The sequence below is a fragment of the Manis pentadactyla genome, chromosome X (assembly GCF_030020395.1).
Source record: "Manis pentadactyla isolate mManPen7 chromosome X, mManPen7.hap1, whole genome shotgun sequence".
Lineage (NCBI taxonomy): Eukaryota > Metazoa > Chordata > Mammalia > Pholidota > Manidae > Manis > Manis pentadactyla.
Genome location: NC_080038.1, coordinates 23385058 through 23405990, shown reverse-complemented (window position 1 = coordinate 23405990; position 20933 = coordinate 23385058). Strand labels below are relative to the sequence as shown.

At 38.7% G+C, this 20933-nt stretch overlaps 1 protein-coding gene across 1 annotated transcript in view; it reads right to left on the bottom strand.

Moving 5' to 3' along the window:
- Positions 1 to 20933, bottom strand: part of IL1RAPL1 (interleukin 1 receptor accessory protein like 1) — a 1269227-nt gene that overhangs the window by 597271 nt on the left and 651023 nt on the right. Inside the window, exon 3 of the mRNA XM_057495499.1 lies at positions 5738 to 6017. Within this exon, the coding sequence (XP_057351482.1) occupies positions 5738 to 6017 (280 nt within the window). The remainder of the gene's footprint in view (positions 1 to 5737; positions 6018 to 20933) is intronic.

The window sequence follows — 20933 nt, the reverse complement described above, 5'->3', positions numbered from 1 at the left end:
TTATGATGGTTGCTTTAAAATCCTTGTCAGATAATTCCAATACCTGATTCATGTCAGTGTGGGTATCTATTGATTATCTTTTCTTGTTCCTGTTGTGACTTTCCTGACTCAGGGTAAGACCAGTATTATTTTTGTATCTTGCACATTTTAGGTATTATGAAAATTTGGATCAAATTAAATTTGTTTTAAAGCAGGCAATCCTCCTGTTGAAATTTAACATGAGGGCCAAGTGGGTATGTATGCTCAGTGTCCTCTTCAGCCCTACTGACACCTACCTGCTGGAAGTGTGGCATTGACGCATGCTGCCTTGTTGGCTCCAGTCAGGGAGTAAACTCATTCCCTGTTGGGTCCCAGTGACACCAGTGGGGGAAGGGTAGGGAGTTGGATACCAACTACTAGTCCTAACTCCCACCACCTCACTCTACTTTGTTGAGGGTGGGAGCTCTTCTCCCCACTGCATCCCACGATGCCAGTTGAGAGAGGGGTGGAGGCTCAGGTTGGCACCGGGCCCCAGTGACTATTCTTGCAGAGGAATAAATTATCGCCTAGTTCTATGGGTGAAGGATGATCACACACAATCAGGTGTATGGACCCCACTCTAGCAGGGGGATCATTTTTCTGCTGCCTGCTTCTGCTAGGCGGGGAATCGAAGATTAGCTCCCTGCCAGGCCTTGCCAGAACTGAAGCACTGTGGTCATGTCACTCCTGCAGTCCTGTGGTCCCTGGACAATCCTTCTCCCACCTTTCACAGACTTCCTATGCTTGTTTGTGATGTTATATCCAGGCTTTTTACTTGTAAGGGGGAGGACTAGGAGGAATGGGGCTACTCCATCTTAGGGGAACTCTACTATAGTCTAGACTATGACCATAGTATCTATGACAATTTATTGGACACTTAATTTCTCTTCTGTAATCTAAATGAGGATAAAAACTATTTTTTAAATCTTTGTAATTCTCGTACTAGTGTATTACTTAGTGATCAGATGTGTGTTAAGTGGATAAGACTGAATAAATGGATTTCACTAAGTATCTTTTAAAATGCTTAATATGTATTTCAGTATGAAAAAAGTCCCTAAAGAGAAAATTCAGATTCGGCCAAAGGCACTAGATATACATTATAGATATGTCATTTGAAAAAATTGTGTTTAGAAAGAAATTAACACACAAAAATCAATCACATTTTTAACAGTACTAACAATGCTGAATACATGTTGAAAACTAAGTTAAAAGAGTACTATCACTTACAAACACACCAAAGAAAATGAAATACTTAGGTATAAATTCAGCAAAATGTGTACAGGGTTCATATGTTGAAAATTACAAAATGCAGATGAAGAAATTAAAAAAAGAAATCATAAATAAATAAATAGGTAGAGACCCACCACGTTCATAGACTAGAAAATTCAACAGAGTAAAGATAACAATTTTCCTCAAATTCATCTATAGGTATAATGAAATTCTTATCAATATTCCAAGAAAGGTTTTTTATAGACATATACAAGCTTATGCTAAAATTTATATGGAAGGAAACAGACCCCACAATAACTAAAAGAATCTGGAAAAAGAAGGATAAGTAGTAGGAAGAGTCACTCAACATGATATTTAGTCCTATGTAGGCACGCTAAACAGCACACAGCGGTATTGGCAGCAGGACAGACACACAGATCAAAGGTATAGAAGAGGGAATCCAGAAACAGACTCACACAAACATGCCCAGCTGATTGTGAATAAACGTGCCATAGAAGTTCCATGGGGGAAATAGAGGTTTTTCAACAAATGGTGCTGGAGCAACTGGACACCTATCCAAAAAGCTAAACTCTGACCTAAATAAACCTTACACCTTACACAAATGTTAACTCAAAAGGATCACAGACAAATGCAAAATGTAAAGCAATAAACCTTTAAACAAAGAAAATTAATAAAAAAAAAAGAGAAAATCTTCAGGACCTAGGGCTAGACAAAGAGTACTTATATTTCATACCAAAGCATGACCCAAAAATGGAAAAAAAATGATGAATTGAACCTAATCAAAATTTAAAATGTTTGCTCTGCAAAAGATCTGTTAAGAGGTTGAAAAGACAAACTAGAGATTGGCAGAAAATATTTGCAAACTACATATCCAAAAAAGGACTATAATATGGACTATATAAAGATTTCCCAAAACTCAACAGTAAGAACACACATAATTCAATTATAAAAGAGGCAAAAGAACCGAACAGATATTTAACTGAAGAGGATAGAGGTGCAAATCAGTACACAAAAACGTTAAACGTTATTAGCCACTAGGGAAATGCAAATTGAAACCACCATGAGATATGATACACAAATGGTTACAATGAAAAATAAGGACAATACCAACTGCTGGCAAGGATGCAGAGAAACTGGATCAGTCATGTATTGCTGGTGGGAATGTCAAAAGGTATATAGCTACTTTAGGGAAATAGTTTGGCCGTTTCTTATGTGACAAAACATGCAAGTACCCTATAACCTAAATTCATTCTACGACATTTATTCCAGAAAAATGCAAACTTACATTCATAAGAAATCATAATGAACATTCATAGGAGCTTTGATTTAAATAGCCAAAAGCTGTAAACAACGCAGCTGTCTTTCAGTGAATGAATAAGCACTGTGGTATTGTCCATACCATGGAACACTAAAAAAAAGGAATGAACTATGGACATATGCAAAAACTTGGAAGGATTTCAAAGGAAGTCTGCTGAGTGAAAAAACACAGTTCCAAAAGGTTATATGCTGTAAGATTCCATTGATATAACATTCCTAAATTGAACAAAAAATACATGTGAAGAACAGATTAGTGGCTGCCAGGGGTTTGGGATTGGTGGAGAGGAAGGCAGATGTGGACAAGGGGGGCTCCCTGAGGTGATGGCGTTGTTCTGTATCTTGACTGTATCAATGTCAATAACCTGATTGTGATATCATACTACATGTGTGCAAAATGTTACCACTGATAGACACCAGGTAATGGACTCATGGGATCTTTATTATTTCTTACAACTTAGTACAGATCTACAATTACCTTAAAAATAAAAATTTTAGTTAAAAAAATAGGGCTCCAAACAAGTTAGTATGCTACACTTGGGGAGCATTAAAATGTCACTCGAGCACCAGCTAGCTCTGCATATGAAACTGCTGATAGGGTGGAACTCTGAATAGGAAGATTAAAGCATCAGGAGCCAAAGTTACAGGAAAATTTTATTTGTTTATAAAGTGAACTTATTATTTTAAATGGAAATAAAGGAAATGAAAAGGTATTGTTACACAGCCCTCCTTCATTCACTTTTTTCATGTAAAAATAAAAAAAAGTCTACGAGAAAACTGAATAAAAAGCCAGGTAGTATGTAGCAAAAAAGTATATAGTATTGTTCTGTCCCAAGGACATACTAAGAAAAGGAGTAGGCAAGCTCTTGTTCATTCAACTGATAGTAATCCTAGATTTTTCTATTTACAACTTTTAATTATGCCTATGTAGGTATAAATTCAAATTAGCCATACATTAAAAGGTTTGTTAAACCTTTTCACTAATAAGTTAACATCCAGAACACTTAGCAGAAAGACTAGAACCTTTGAGTAGGAGCTAACATTTTCAAACTTCTAACATTTTCCACTTTGCAAGTGGATTATCTAAAAACTAATGGTGACAGTTTTGTGACCTAATAGCTAACAATGCACTAAAATGTCTGTGATTCAGTAACAGCCCTGAGCCTTCTCCACATCAACACGAAGCCATACTATGTAAACTGCTGTTTATAAGGATGCTGAGAACCACTTTCCAAATTGGAAAAGGGAGCCATATCAACAACACTAGCTTCAAATCAACTGGAATATTTGAGTTCCAGTGACAAAAGTATATTTTCCTGCTGTTCATCACCTCCTCTAGAATGCCACTTGACACATATAAAACTTGAAGGTGTTTGTCTCTTAGTTTCACCTTCTGTTAAAATGTAGACATATGAACATATGCAACTGCCATTGTTTTTGAAACTTTTCAACCTGTCCTTCACTATTGCAGGTATAAACTCAGGGACATTTTAATGTAATCTCTCAGCACTGAATCACAGTGTTCATTTAAACATATCAAAGACCTACAACCTCAGTGCTTCAGAAACTCAGATTGTTAATGTGAATGCATCATTATTTTCTCATCAACAATAAACAGTGAAATTAAGTGCCAGACTGGACCTACAGTTCAATTTCTAAACTTACATAAATGAAGACACACATCTGCCTATCCTGAAGAGTCATCTCTACACATGAACAATCAGAAATAATAATTTTTTAAAGAAATACAGTGTATGTGAAGTTAAATCAAATTACTATTAGTCAAGTGAGAGCAGTCAGTCCAAACAGTACTCTGTAACTGTGCTCATATGGCAGTTAGTCATCAAGGCCCTTATAAAACCTCTACTGTTCTATTAAGTTATGTTTGAATATAAAAGGATTGGGAGACCCTAAAGACAAGAACAAGAATTGCCAAAGGAATGATGGATTTTTTCTTTCATAATCCTTTCAATATTTTTCCCAAACACAACTTTATGTGCATTCATTTGTATTTTCCAAAATTAACTCTGACTTACATTTTGTCAGTGTTAAGAAGAAAAATTTATGTTCAACTTTATGTGGCTTTGACCTGTTTTAATGTCCTAACATACCTGTAGCTGTGATTGAGCATCAAGGTAATTCTTACAGGTGACACTGAGAGGGAGACATGATCTTTATGACAGAGGAGTGACAGTTGCCAGTGAGAGTGCAGAAGTGGAAGTCAAATATTTATTTGGCAAAGACAAGGTGATTCTGGGACTTTCTCCAAATTGAGAATCTACTGCATTAGATGCGGCTTTATTTCTCTCATTAAGTTGACATGCAGGAAGACAAAGAAATAGATTTAAACACATCCTATATATGTCTGTACCCTCTTTTGCCAATTTTCTTATAGTTTAATAACATCCACAACCATTCATGTAGGATATGATTCACAATTCATGAAGGGCTAAATACTTAAACTGAGATATTTAACTGCCAATGTGTTGCATAGATACTGTTTCAAAGAATTATCATTAAGCAAACTACATATGTCTCTTCCACAAGTGGACAAAGATGTGTGGATGTGTGATGAGTTTCTTTGTGGAAAAAGAACCTGACTTTGTTGTTAATCTTTGTATTGGCTCTGAGGGACCAAGGAAAATACTGTATTGACCCAGCACTTTTAGTTAACAAAGTAACTTGGAACAAAGCCTTCATATTCCCTAACATGGCAATGCTGCCTTCCCCTTCCCGTGCACATACATGCATTACCTAAATCATCTTGGCAGATGTGTGTGAACCAGAGGTATCTGGGCTCTATCTGTCTGTGAAGGGCAATAACAAAATGTTACAACCCATTTAGCAATAAACTATGCATCCTTTCTGCAAGTCTTTGCTTATATTTTATTTGCAACATTTCACCTTGTCTATAAATTTTATTTCATAGTCTTTAGTAATTTCTGGCAACGTAAGTAGATACCCAGATGGTATCTCTTTTCTCCATAAGCCAGAAATAATGTCTCAATATAAATTACAATCTCATCCTTTTGATTTAGGTTCTAAATTTTAGAAGGCAGCAACACCCAAAAATATTGAGACAATACCTTTAGATGAAAGGGAGTGCAGCAAAATGTAAGTATAGGAAAGCAGCATGTGATTGAGTTGCTTCAGCATGAAAAGAATTAAAAGATACCTGATGACACAGGCGTAGAGACCACTGTCCTGTAGCAATGTTGGCCGGAACCAAATGGAGTCTTCTTCCTTGCTCATTCTACTTCCATCAAAGGCTATTGGCTCTTCAAAGTCTCCGGGACCAGAGCTTTTGTACCACATCAAACTGAGTCCAGCACTTTGAGCAAGGGAGTAATTTGCTCTGATATAACCATAAAAGAGTGCACATTTGATTCGAACAGGCTCTCCCACCAAAACTTGGTACTTCTTGATATCGACAGACCAATCGGTGCATCCATCAGCTATAGTAAAAAGAGAGAGAGAGGACATTAGAGAAAAATGTGAAGCAGGAAGTTCATTCATTCATTTATTCATCAACCAATACTTATTCAGCATCTATTTTAGACTAGATACTACTTTAGGCAAAGAGGATGAAGCAATGGATAAAACTCAAAATGGCACTGGAAAGCAATTTACCCTAACAAACAATGTATCTGCCACTTGGTTGGCTTCTGCTGGTATCTGTTCTTGGTTTGTATCAATGTGGTGGTATTGGTTTATTGCCTTTTTACTCTTTTTTTTTTTTAGGATAATTATTTTTTATTGAAGGGTAGTTGATTCACAGTATTACATTACATTAGTTTCAAGTGTACAACACAGTGATAAAACATTTATATACATAATTCTAGGTTCCAGCTATCACCCTACCAAGCTGTTACAATAAATTGACTATATTCCTCATGCTATACATTACATCCCGGTTACTTATTTATTTTACCATTGGAAGTCTGTCCTTTTTTTTTTTTTTTGTGAGGACATCTCTCATGTTTATTGATCAAATGGTTGTTAACAACAATAAATTTCTGTATAGGGGAGTCAATGCTCAATGCACAATCACTAATCCACCCCAAGCCTAATTTTCGTCAGTCTCCAATCTTCTGAGGCATAACAAACAAGTTCTTACATGGAGAACAAATTCTTACATAGTGAATAAGTTACATAGTGAACAGTACAAGGGCAGTCATCACAGAAACTTTTGGTTTTGCTCATGCATTATGAACTATAAACAGTCAGTTCAAATATGAATACTCATTCGGTTTTTATACTTGATTTATATGTGGATACCACATTTCTCTCTTTATTATTATTATTTTTAATAAAATGCTGAAGTGGTAGGTAGATACAAGATAAAGGTAGAAAACATAGTTTAGTGTTGTAAGAGAGCAACTGTAGATGATCAGGTGTGTGCCTGTAGACTATGTGTTAATCCAAGCTAGACAAGGGCAATAAAACATCCACGTATGCAGAAGATTTCTCTCAGAATGGGGGGGTGAGGTTCTAAGCCTCACCTCTGTTGATCCCCAATTTCTCACCTGATGACCCCCCTGCGACTGTGCCTGTCTTAGGTTGTTCCTCCCTTGAGGAATCTTACCCGTCTCTGGCTAACCAGTCATCTTCCGGGGCCATACAGGGAAATGTAAAGTTGGTAAGTGAGAGAGAAGCCTTATTGTTTGAAATGGTTAGCTTTTTATTTCTTTGCATATTTATGCCCTGTAGCTTCTATGCCCAGCATTTGTCTTGAGGTATCTTTACCACTTGGAAGAATTATGATACTCGGTAAATTTGATATGAGGCACGAATTCTATTTAAGGGTTGTAATTAGGAAGGAAGAAGAAAAGCTATAGAAGTAGCAGGCGGCAGAAAACATGGGAAGATTGATTATTTCTTTGACATATCTTCTTGTGTGTAGAGTAACTTCAGCATGTATAGGTTTTAAGCTACTACTTAAATTGCGCACACACATTAACATAATAGGAGTATAGTTACATAACCAAAGCATATCTGTAATTACCAGCCATCTCCAGTGAAACCAAGAAAACCAGTTAGGCACCTTAGGCATTTGTGAGAACTTATCTATGATATGGTGGATATTGTCCAACTGAACTTGAACAGTCTGAGAGAAATCAGACAAATTAAAACAACCCATTCCTGGGGACTGTTCACATCCCATATGTTCTTTTAACAGTAAATAGTCTGTAGTTGTAAGATTTTGGAGTGCTACAATTTGCACTTCTCCTAATTCTTGGTTGAGTTCCAACAGTATAGACCCAGTCGAATTTGTTGTTTTACTGTATGCACAGGCCAGCTTAGATATCTCCTTCATTCCCATGGCAAGTCCAGGAGCTGGTGGGATGAGTGCATCTACAGCTGTAGCAGTGCGTGGATCTTTGTCGGGGTTTTTTGATGATCATCTTCTGGCATGAGTCTTCCAGAGAGTGCTGACGTTGGAAGTTCTCTTTCATATCGTATCTTAGTTCATTTTTGCGGTAGCCCAATTAGGCTTTGATCTTCTGTATAAACGCAAACAGACCCTTTGCCTACACTTTTATATGCCCTTTATACTCTTGTGTAGAACTCATTGGAGGTTACCACACAGGAACTGCCCTTTTTTTTTGTTTTTTTTTGTTTTTTTTTGTTTTTGGTATCACTAATCTACATTTACATGACGAATATTATGTTTACTAGGCTCTCCCCTATACCAGGTCTCCCCCATAAACCCCTTTACAGTCACTGTCCATCAGCATAGCAAAATGTTGTAGAATCACTACTTGCCTTCTCTGTGTTGTACAGCCCTCCCTTTTCTCCTACCCCCCCATGCATGTTAATCTTAATACCCCCCCACATATCCCCCCCCTTTATCCCTCCCCACCCACCCATCCTCCCCAGTCCCTTTCCCTTTGGTACCTGTTAGTCCATTCTTGAGATCTGTGATTCTGCTGCTGTTTTGTTCCTTCAGTTTTTCCTTTGTTCTTATACTCCACAGATAAGTGAAATCATTTGGTATTTCTCTTTCTCCGCTTGGCTTGTTTCACTGATCATAATACCCTCCAGCTCCATCCATGTTGCTGCAAATGATTGGATTTGCCCTTTTCTTATAGCTGAATAGTATTCCATTCTGTATATGTACCACATCTTCTTTATCCATTCATCTATCGATGGACATTTAGGTTGCTTCCAATTCTTGGCTATTGTAAATAGTGCTGCGATAAACATAGGGGTGCACTGATCCTTCTCATACTTGATTGCTGCATTCTTAGGGTAAATTCATAGGAGTGGAATTCCTGGGTCAAATGGTAAGTCTATTTTGAGTATTTTGAGGAACCACCATATTGCTTTCCACAATGGTTGAACTAATTTACATTCCCACCAGCAGTGTAGGAGGGTTCCCCTTTCTCCACAACCTCACCAACATTTGTTGTTGTTTGTCTTTTGGATGGTAGCCATCCTTACTGGTGTGAGGTGATATCTCATTGTGGTTTTAATTTGCATTTCTCTGATAATTAGCAATGTGGAGCATCTTTTCATGTGTCTGTTGGCCATCTGTATTTCTTTTTTGGAGAACTGTCTGTTCAGTTCCTCTGCCCATTTTTTAATTGGGTTATTTGTTTTTTGTTTGTTGAGGCGTGTGAGCTCTTTATATATTCTGGACGTCAAGCCTTTATCGGATGTGTCATTTTCAAATATATTCTCCCATACTGTAGGGATCCTTTTTGTTCTATTGATGGTGTATTTTGCTGTACAGAAGCTTTTCAGCTTAATATAGTCCCACTTACTCATTTTTGCTGTTGTTTTCCTTGCCCGGGGATATACGTTCAAGAAGAGGTCACTCATGTTTATGTCTAAGAGGTTTTTGCCTATGTTTTCTTCCAAGAGTTTAATGGTTTCATGACTTACATTCAGGTCTTTGATCCATTTTGAGTTTACTTTTGTATATGGGGTTAGACAATGGTCCAGTTTCATTCTCCTACATGTAGCTGTCCACTTTTGCCAGCACCACCTGTTGAAGAGACTGTCATTTCGCCATTGTATGTCCATGGCTCCTTTATCAAATATTAATTGACCATATATGTCTGGGTTAATGTCTGGATTCTCTAGTCTGTTCCATTGGTCTGTGGCTCTGCTCTTGTGCCAGTACCAAATTGTCTTGATTACAATGGCTTTATAGTAGAGCTTGAAGTTGGGGAGTGAGATCCTCCCTACTTTATTCTTCTTTCTGAGGATTGCTTTGGCTATTCGGGGTCTTTGGTGTTTCCATATGAATTTTTGAATTATTTGTTCCAGTTCATTGAAGAATGTTGCTGGTAGTTTCATAGGGATTGCATCAAATCTGTATATTGCTTTGGGCAGGAAGGCCATTTTGACGATATTAATTCTTCCTAGCCACGAGCATGGGATGAGTTTCCATCTGTTAGTGTCCCCTTTAATTTCTCTTAAGAGTGACTTGTAGTTTTCAGAGTATAAGTCTTTCACTTCTTTGGTTAGGTTTATTCCTAGGTATTTTATTTTTTTGATGCAATTGTGAATGGAGTTGTTTTCCTGATTTCTCTTTCTGTTGGTTCATTGTTAGTATATAGGAAAGCCACAGATTACTGTGTGTTGATTTTGTATCCTGCAACTTTGCTGTATTCTGATATCAGTTCTAGTAGTTTTGGGGTGGAGTCTTTAGGGTTTTTTATGTACAGTATCATGTCATCTGCAAATAGTGACAGTTTAACTTCCTCTTTACCAATCTGGATTCCTTGTATTTCTTTGTTTTGTCTGATTGCTGTGGCTAGGACCTCCAGTACTATGTTAAATAACAGTGGAGAGAGTGGGCATCCCTGTCTAGTTCCCGATCTCAGAGGAAATGCTTTCAGCTTCTCGATGTTCAATATAATGTTGGCTGTGGGTTTATCATAGATGGCCTTTATTATGTTGAGGTACTTGCCCTCTATTCCCATTTTGCTGAGAGTTTTTATCATGAATGGATGTTGAACTTTGTCAAATGCTTTTTCAGCATCTATGTAGATTATCATGTGGTTTTTGTCTTTCTTTTTGTTGATGTGGTGGATGAATTTGATGGACTTTCAGATGTTGTACCATCCTTGCCTCCCTGGGATGAATCCCACTTGGTCATGGTGTATGATCCTTTTGATGTATTTTTGAATTCGGTTTGCTAATATTTTGTTGAGTATTTTTGCATCTACGTTCATCAGGGATATTGGTCTGTAGTTTTCTTTTTTGGTGGGGTCTTTGCCTGGTTTTGGTATTAGGGTGATGTTAGCTTCATAGAATGAGTTTGGGAGTATCCCCTCCTCCTCTATTTTTTGGAAAACTTTAAGGAGAATGGGTATTATGTCTTCCCTGTATGTCTGATAAAATTCCAAGGTAAATCCATCTGGCCTGGGGATTTTGTTCTTTGGTAGTTTCTCGATTACCGCTTCAATTTCGTTGCTGGTAATTGGTCTGTTTAGATTTTCTGTTTCTTTCTGGGTCAGTCTTGGAAGGTTGTATTTTTCTAGGAAGTTGTCCATTTCTCCTAGGTTTCCCAGCTTGTTAGCATATAGGTTTTCATAGTATTCTCTAATAATTCTTTGTATTTCCGTGGGGTCCGTCGTGATTTTTCCTTTCTCCTTTCTGATACTGTTGATTTGTGTTGACTCTCTTTTCCTCTTAATAAGTCTGGCTAGAGGCTTATCTATTTTGTTTATTTTCTCGAAGAACCAGCTCTTGGTTTCATTGATTTTTGCTATTGTTTTATTCTTCTCAATTTTATTTATTTCTTCTCTGATCTTTATTATGTCCATCCTTCTGCTGACCTTAGGCCTCATCTGTTCTTCTTTTTCCAATTTCGATAATTGTGACCTTAGACCATTCATTTGGGATTGCTCTTCCTTTTTTAAATATGCTTGGATTGCTATATACTTTCCTCTTAAGACTGCTTTTGCTGTGTCCCACAGAAGTTGGGGCTTAGTGTTGTTGTTGTCATTTGTTTCCATATATAGCTGGATCTCCATTTTGATTTGGTCATTGATCCATTGATTATTTAGGAGCGTGTTGTTAAGCCTCCATGTGTTTGTGAGCCTCTTTGCTTTCTTTGTACAGTTTATTTCTAGTTTTATGCCTTTGTGGTCTGAAAAGTTGGTTGGTAGGATTTCAATCTTTTGGAATTTTCTGAGGCTCTTTTTGTGGCCTAGTATGTGGTCTATTCTGAGAATGTTCTATGTGCACTTGAGAAGAATGTATATCCTGTTGCTTTTGTATGTAGAGTTCGATAGATGTCTATTAGGTCCATCTGCTCTACTGTGTTGTTCAGTGCTTCCGTGTCCTTACTTATTTTCTGCCCAGTGGATCTATCCTTTGGGGTGAGTGGTGTGTTGAAGTCTCCTAGAATGAATGCATTGCAGTCTATATCCCCCTTTAGTTCTGTTATTATTTGTTTCACATATGCTGGTGCTCCTGTGTTGGGTGCATATATATTTAGAATGGTTATATCCTCTTGCTGGACTGAGCCCTTTATCATTATGTAGTGTCCTTCTTTATCTCTTGTTAGTTCTTTGTTTTGAAGTCTATTTTGTCTGATATTAGTACTGCAACCCCTGCTTTATTCTCGCTGTTGTTTGCTTGAAATATGTTTTTCCATCCCTTGACTTTTAGTCTGTACATGTCTTTGGGTTTGAAGTGAGTTTCTTGTAAGCAGCATATAGATGGGTCTTGCTTTTTTATCCATTCTGTTACTCTGTGTCTTTTGATTGGTGCATTCAACCCATTAACATTTAGGGTGACTATTGAAAGATATGTACTTATTGCCATTGCAGGCTTTAAATTCGTGGTTACCAAAGGTTCAAGGTTAGCCTCTTTAGTATCTTACTGCCTAACTTAGCTCGCTTATTGAGCTGTTATATACACTGTCTGGAGATTCTTTTCTTCTCTCCCTTCTTGTTCCTCCTCCTCGATTCTTCATATGTAGGGTTTTTTGTGCTGTGCTCTTTCTAGGAGTGCTCCCATCTAGAGCAGTCCCTGTAAGATGTTCTGTAGAGGTGGTTTGTGGAAAGCAAATTCCCTCAGCTTTTGTTTGTCTGGGAATTGTTTAATCCCACCATCATATTTGAATGATAGTCGTGCTGGATACAGTATCCTTGGTTCAAGGCCCTTCTGTTTCATTGTATTAAATATATCATGCCATTCTCTTCTGGCCTGTAGGGTTTCTGTTGAGAAATCTGATGTTAGCCTGATGGGTTTCCCTTTATAGGTGACCTTTTTCTCTCTAGCTGCCTTTAACACTCTTTCCTTGTCCTTGATCTTTGCCATTTTAATTATTATGTGTCTTGGTGTTGTCCTTCTTGGATCCTTTCTGTTGGGGGTTCTGTGTATTTCCGTGGTCTGTTCGATTATTTCCTCCCCCAGTTTGGGGAAGTTTTCAGCAATTATTTCTTCTAAGATACTTTCCATCTCTTTTCCTCTCTCTTCTTCTTCTGGGACCCCTATAATACGGATATTGTTCCTTTTGGATTGGTCACACAGTTCTCTTAATATTGTTTCATTCCTGGAGACCCTTTTGTCTCTCTCTATGTCAGCTTCTATGCGTTCCTGTTCTCTGATTTCAATTCCATCAATGGCCTCTTGCATTCTATCCATTCTGCTTATAAACCCTTCCAGAGTTTCTTTCATTTCTGCGATCTCCTTTCTGGCATCTGTGATCTCCCTCCGGACTTCATCCCATTTCTCTTGCGTATTTCTCTGCATCTCTGTCAGCATGTTTATGATTCTTATTTTGAATTCTTTTTCAGAAAGACTGGTTAGGTCTGTCTCCTTCTCTTGTGTTGTCTCTGTGATCTTTGTCTGCCTGTAGCTTTGCCTTTTCATGGTGATAGGAACAGTTTGCAGAGCTGGGACGAGTGACGGCTGGAACGACTTCCCTTCTTGTTGGTTTGTGGCCCTCCTCTCCTGGGAGAACAGCGACCTCTAGTGGCTTGTGCTGCGCAGCTGCGCACAGACAGGGTTTCTGCTTCCTGCCCGGCTGCTATGGAGTTAATCTCTGCTGTTGCTGTGGGCGTGGCCTGGCTCGGGCAGCTACTCCAAAATGGTGGAGTTGCGTTGGAGCAGGAGCGGCTGGGAGGCTATTTATCTCCGTAAGGGGCCTCCCTGCTCCCTGCAGCTCAGGGGTTAGGGTGCCCAGAGATCCCGGATTCCCTACCTCTGGATTAAGTGACCCACCCTGCCCCTTTAAGAGTTCCAAAAAGCACCCGCCAAAACAAAACGACCACCAAAAAAAAAAAAAAAAGAAAAAAATTTTAAATTAAAAAGAAAAATTTTTTTTTAATTAAAAAAAAAGGTTGTCGCTCGTTTTTCTTTATTCTAGGGTGCCAGCCTCAGGCCTCTGCTCACTGGTCTTGCTGCCCAGTTTCCCTAGTATTGGGGTCCCTATCCCTTTAAGAGTTACAAAAAGCGCTCGCCAAAACAGCAAAAAAGCAAAAAAAAAAATGGTCGCGCGCTTTTCTTATGTCCTCCGGCACCCGGCCTCCAGTGCCCGCTCACTGTTCTTGCTGCCCTGTTTTCCTAGTATCGAGGGCCCTGCACTCTGGCCCGGATGGCTGGGCTGGGTGTTCGGCAGTCCTGGGCTCCGTCTCCCTCCCGCTCTGCCTATTCTTCTCCCGCCGGGAGCTGGGGGGAGGGGCGTTCGGCTCCCGCGGGGCCGGGGCTTGTATCTTACCCCCTTCGCGAGGCGCTGGGTTCTCTCAGGTGCGGATGTGGTCTGGATTTTGTCCTGTGTCCTCTGGTCTTTATTCTAGGAAGGGTTGTCTTTGTTATATTTTCATAGATATATGTTGTTTTGGGAGGAGATTTCCGCTGCTCTACTCACGCTGCCATCTTCTGCCCCTCCCCTTTTTACTCTTAAGTCCACTTTTTTGCCTGTCCTTTGAAAATGCATCTGAGCCTTTGAAATACTTTTCCTTTGCTAGCTAACGCTGTAGCTTTGTTAGAAAAGGGTGCTGGAGAGACACTGCAGGAGGAAAGGAGTTTCCTCCTGGCTCCAGAGTGCTTGCTTGGCATGCTCTTGTCCTGTGTGAAGCTTCTCCAGCACCTGGCTCTCCTGCAGCGGGCTTCTCTGTTACCCAGCGCCTGCAGGGCACAGTAGCCAGCAGCTTGAGGATATTTTAGCAGCACTTTAGGTGAGACACCTTCCCATGAACAACTTTGCCAGGTACCTTAGAAAACGAGTCTGTCAAATTCTGGACGGCAGATTCCCAACAAGTTCTGCCACTGTGACACCTGAGTAACTTCTGCCCCTCGTTAATCCATGTACTTTCTCTGTGAGGTCTGCATCTCAGCTCTGGGGGTGGGAGGATAAGGGCTGACCCTTGGAGGTGCCCTGTCTCGGTCATAGGGTAATGGCAGCCATTCTCCTTTTCTTTATGGTTCTCTTTTGCTATGGACTGAGTGTTTGTGCCTTCCTCGAATTCATACAGTGAAGCCCTAACCCCCAATGTGATGGTGTTTGGAAGTGGGGCCTTCAGAAGAGAATTAGCTCTGGATGAACTCATGATGGCAGGGCTTTCACGAAGAGACCAGTGCCCTTATAAGGAACACCAGAGAGCTATCTTCTTTCTTTCCCTCCAAGAGCTCACAGAGAAGATGCCATGGGCACACAGCAAGAAAAGGTGGTCATCTAAGCCAGAAAGAGGGCTCTTACCAGAAACCAAATTGGTTAGCACCTTTGTCTTGAACTTCTTAGCCTCCAGAATTGTGAGAAATAAATTTCTGTTGTGTAAGCTACCTAGTCTATGGTATTTTATTATGACAGACTGAGAAGACTAATACATCTTTCCTTCTTTCTTACTACCCAACCCTTTATTACTCCAATACCCTACTACCATTTAACAATCCTTTATATAAATTTTCCTTGTTCAAAGCAGTGTGTGTGTGTTTTCTCTCTGACTGGATCCACACAGAAAAAATCAGGAATAAATGTTTTGCAGCCAAACGAGGCAAAATGAAATACAACAAAAGTGGGTCAAGCTTTAGTAGTGGTTGCACAGCCAGAGACAAGGGTAGACAGTCGCTTTGTTTTGATTTCTGGAAGTATCAGGGGGAAATGTAAAGTAGAAACCACGGAGAAAAATGGGGCTGATCGGGGTGGGGGACTGGTTGGGTTTCTGGGTTTCCTAGAAGCACTGTCTTCCAAATATCATCTTGACACCATTTTTTTTAAATCACTCCTCCCTCTGCACACACACACAGAAAACAACAGGTCTCCACAGAACAGGTTTATCACCATCAGTATCATCACAGAGAACTCGTGGATTTTCCACTTAGGGAGGGCGGGTGCTCAGCATCTAGCAAGATCATCAGTCTGACACAGCTCACAGTATACAAATACCGAGAAAAGAAACCAAGTGGATACACCTCTAACAGCAGTAGCGTCTGAGTATTGCAGGTATCTGGGTTTAACTTTGCTACCGATTAACAAGAGGGAAACCTAAAAATAAATTTTACATTGAAGAAACCCAACACCAGCTTATAAGTGGAAGTGCTGCGATTCTCACCCAGCTATTTCTGACTCTAGAATTCATTCTCCGTTACCACCATTGTGTTCTGTTTCCTAATAACGGTATTTTTGATTTCAGAACATTCCTCAATTTAGTTAATTTCAATGACCAAATGTTGGTAAAAAATTTGTATTGAAGACTTGCATTTAGGTACTGTCTACAATAAATGTGCTGGAAGTTTCCTGAACGTCATCAGGATGACAGAACTGTACACAAACAGAGATGTCAAGGTTGTATGAATTACATGTGATAGTTATCAACACCATTTTGTCTATGTGTCCCACTGAATGAAGTGAATCCTAGGTAGGATTTTATTTGAAACAGTTATAATTCTGGTGATAAGCGTGAAATAATCTTGTTTTATCACAACATGAATAACAGTACAATTTTGGAATCAAGTTTTTATAACTGAGACCAGCTGTCAGAGAGGATATCGCTGCCGGTGAAAAAGGCTGAAACACTTTCAAGGTAGCAGTGGGACAAAATTATTCAAATTCTCAGAAGATTTGTAAGATAAACCAAAATGCTTGAAGCTAAAAGCAAAAATATTTAGTCAGGAAAGTTCTACCAATTTAATAACAAAGTAGATCAAGAGAACAGAGGGGTAGATGTGTTGGGGATCGAGATCTTAATGCATACTTTCAGAATATGCTCACTGAGAAAAATGTTGAAAGGAAAATAAATATTAGTGAAAATCCGAGTTATTCAGTACTTGACTATCACTCAGGAACAAAGTTACAAACAGTTCAGAGTGACAAGTCAAAGAAAAGATAGATGTGAAATGAAGAAACAACAGCACCTTGATTATCAGCGACCCTTTATGTTCATTTTAATATGGAAATAAATGTAGGATCTAAGGCTTAGGAAGTTTTACTACCACTAAGCTAAACGTATGATGTTCAAAAATAAACTACAAAATAATTAACACGTTTTAATATTTTGGAGGAAATACAACAAATATCAACAATTCAAGGTATTTTCAAATTATTTGTGTTCACCCATTTAAATAAATGATGGGCTTATGTTTTTTATAATGAAATTAAAGCATTTTATCAAGTGAATTGAAGTGATGAGTGGAACTTATTTTTTCCTTTAACACTTAGCCTCATTTGCACACTCTCACTCTGTGTGCATCACAATCTTTTGCTTAAACCATTTGAAAATAACTTAGAGATATAATCACATTTCACCCCTAAGTACTTCAGAATGCATCTCCTTCTAAATAAAGACATTTTTAATTATATAGTCACAAAGTATTTTTGTTGTGGGACATCTCAAATTTAAAATAAAAATGTAGAAACTTGAAACCTAACTTTTAATGACCATAATTGCTACTGATAAATTCAGTTTTTCCTTACTTCAGCACACAAGCTCTGCTCTCTTGGAAACAATCATGCCAAAGGTGTATTTCTAGACACTGTAAATTCCATTATGTACGTTTCATTACTTTTGCTGTTTTAAAAATTATCTTCAGGTAACTGTGTAGACCAGTAGTATTTAATCTTTCAGAATAAGATACCCTTCTATAAGTCTCTCTCAAAAGTTTGCTATTGGTATTCCCCTTTCTTGATGGAAGGATTCCATGGACATACTCTAGTTTAATGACTTCTCTGAAGTACATATTCCTGCAGAGTCAGTGGGAGTTTATGAAGCCCTAAAGTTGCATTGCGGGGTGGGTGTAAGAAGTACCATATTCAGTCATTTTTGTTACTGCCCAAAATTTTCCAGGAGCTTGTATGAAGTCAGTGATGAATTTAAGATTCAGAACTAATTCCTTTACACGGAGTTCCTACTGATGTACCATGTCCTGAACAAAGGCTACATAGACGGCATAACACAAATATATTCAAATGAGATTAGGGAAAGAATTTTTAATTAAGTCACTATTACTACATATATAAGAGCTCAGAATATCTCCATGGTCACAAGTCTGAAGGTTGCATTCTTTAAAAAGAAAACAAAAGTCTAGCCATAGAGCTCATACACATTGCATCCTAATATCAAAATGTAAGACCAAATCATACTGATCTTAAATTATCTACTTGGTAGGTACACTGAAGTAGTTATAAAATAATTAAGATATCTGTGATAGTGTAACAGAAGCCCTCCCTAATCGCCTTGACTAAGCTTGTGTACCCGCTCTCCAGCTACATTGAGTACTGCGAGCTAATAGCTCACAGTTGTCTTCTCTTGAAAATTATCTTTGATTGACAGGAGCCACCCTACTGGAAAATTTACATCCCCTTGGGTACACCCACTGCCAAGAACAGACTGATGCGAGCACACAAAAGCTGCTCCTTTGTCTCAAATATGGATAATCTTATAGGGAATTTCATGCTCCAGAGCTCCAGCGTGCGTGGACCAGGCCAAATCTGCATTTACCTGGGTCCTCTTCGCTCAGCTCTTTCCCCTTTCCTGCCATACTTCCCTCTCTCTCTTTTAGGCCCCTCCCTGAAGAGCACTCCTCAATCAACTGTGTGTATCAGAAGCCCTGCCTTCGGCTCTATTCTAGAAAAAGCTGATTTAACACAGATTTGTAGATTCACATAGTGACAACTACCTTCATTCGGTTTCTGTCCTAGGGGCTGGAGGCATTAAAACATACAAGGCATAGCCCTTGTTTCCAAGGAGCACACAGCCAAATAGAGGAGGCAAACAGAAATTAAAAGCACAACGTGGAAATGAAATGATAAAGAAAATAAATGCTCAGGGCTCTTCAGGAACATATTCCATGGCGGGAAAACATTTGAGCTACCTGTCTAAAGTTTGGAAGTTAGCCATAACAAAACTAGGCAGACATGTTTGAAGGCGAACATAAAGGCAAAGGAACAGAAATTAGGGGCAGCATAGTTTTGCAGGAACTACAAATGGCTTTGTGGTGTAGAAACCACAAGTTTAAAGCAGGAAATACTAAGAGATCAGGAGAAAGAAGTGAGCAAAGACAGATCATGGACGTACTGTTATGAGATGGGAAAAAAAAATTATTTCGCTTCATTGTGACAGTGGTGGGGAAACAGTAAAGGTTTTCAATCGGGAGGTGATGGGGCCCATCTAATGGTTTTAGATATGCTGTGTTGGTATTTTTAAGGAAGAAGTCTTGAGCCAGGACAGTAATGTTACTGAAGGTCTGAAGTCGGGCAGTGGTAGCAGAGAAGGAGAAATGGGGTGGATTTCGGAGCTGAAATTGGCGGGAGTAAGTGAGTGAACAGGAGCAGGGAAGGAGGGGAGTGATGCTAGGTTACTCTGCAATTTTATCTTTTGTCATAGACTGAAATATCTTTCCCAGTCAACTAAGAAATTAACATCATTTCTGTCAAGTGGTGGGGTCTTAAAATATATTTAGACTTTCTTTATTTAATGTTTTTAGGCAATGAAAATGCAATGATTTTTAAAAACATGACCCGATGCAGACCTAAAATTGGGTCTGTGTGTATCTATTTTTTAAAACTGCAATAATCAAAAATAAATATGTGGCATGTTGGCATCATTTATTCCTACCCCTAGTGTGCTTGAAAAAGCAAAACTGGAGACATGCATGTAGTCAGGGAGTGTAGGCCATGCACAGAAACTATCCACAGACACTGAAAAACAAGGCTGAGGCTAGATTTGAAGTAGGTGAAGACAGCGCTTTTTCCACACTGGCTGCTACTCTTTCCAAATACGAATTTCATGACTGAAAATTGGCAATGCTGGCATCTTTCCAAGGAGAAAACAGAGATGCCCCCAAATTATCAGCAGCAACGATAGCAGCAAAACACACCACCAGTTAACCTTCACAGTGCGCACTCTTCACACAACAGTCTTCCACTCTACTTTCAGGATTATGTTTTTCTGGGGTGGAAAGCATCCAGATTCTTGCCTTAAAATTTTATATATATATATATATATATACACATACATACATACATACACACACACAATGTAACAATTTTGGAAGAGATCTTTTAAATATTTTGGAGAGATTTGTGTGGGTGGTAAAAACTGATGTTACTCAAGAGACTCTGCCAATGATCAGGAATCCAGTTTCTAGAATACCCTTTGCCTAGCAAACTCTGCAAGTTATTATCGATCACCCTCTAAATGTAGGTCATCTCCAGATAGGTGCAGGCCTTGGTCAGCTGTCACCAAACTTCTTCTGAGATGTGGTTCCCTTTCTGTCAGGGGACAGCTGGTGCCAAGGCAAATAGGATCCATCATATCTTAGCCTCCAAAGTCTAGCAGGTTTTCCCAATATACAAAACCCATGCATTGCTCTGCAGGAACTTGGTGAGGGTTTATTTCTTAAAGTATTTGTTTTCTAATGATAAAAAGAAAAAAGGGAAACTGTAGGGGAGAAAAAACAGAGTGATATTAATTCATGATCTATCCTTTCCTTTATTCAGTTTCTTTCCTCAGTGGAGACCACATAGTCTATAAAATTCAGTTATTGTGATTTTTATTCAATATTTTGTAATAATTGCATAATATTCTGTAAAAGTGCTACATTATAATTTACTTAACTCTTCTGCTGCTGGCTGACTTAAAGTTGTCCCTAGGTGTGACTGTTTTAAATAATTCTGTGATAAAATAAGTTCATATACAATGCTCCATGAACTTTCCCTCAAAAAAGTAAAGAAAAAGAGTATTGTTTCCTCAGGACCAAATCCTAGCAGTGCAATTACTGGATAAAATAATACATTTTTTAAAGCTTCACACCAATTTTTAAATAGATTTTTCAAAACCTGTCTCATATCCTCCTTTCACAATAGAGTCTAAGTGCTCATTCACCACATACGCTAAGATTTTATTAACTCGCATGCACTGTTTCTTTAAGTGAGCACCAGGTATACTTTACAAACTTTTGTCTCA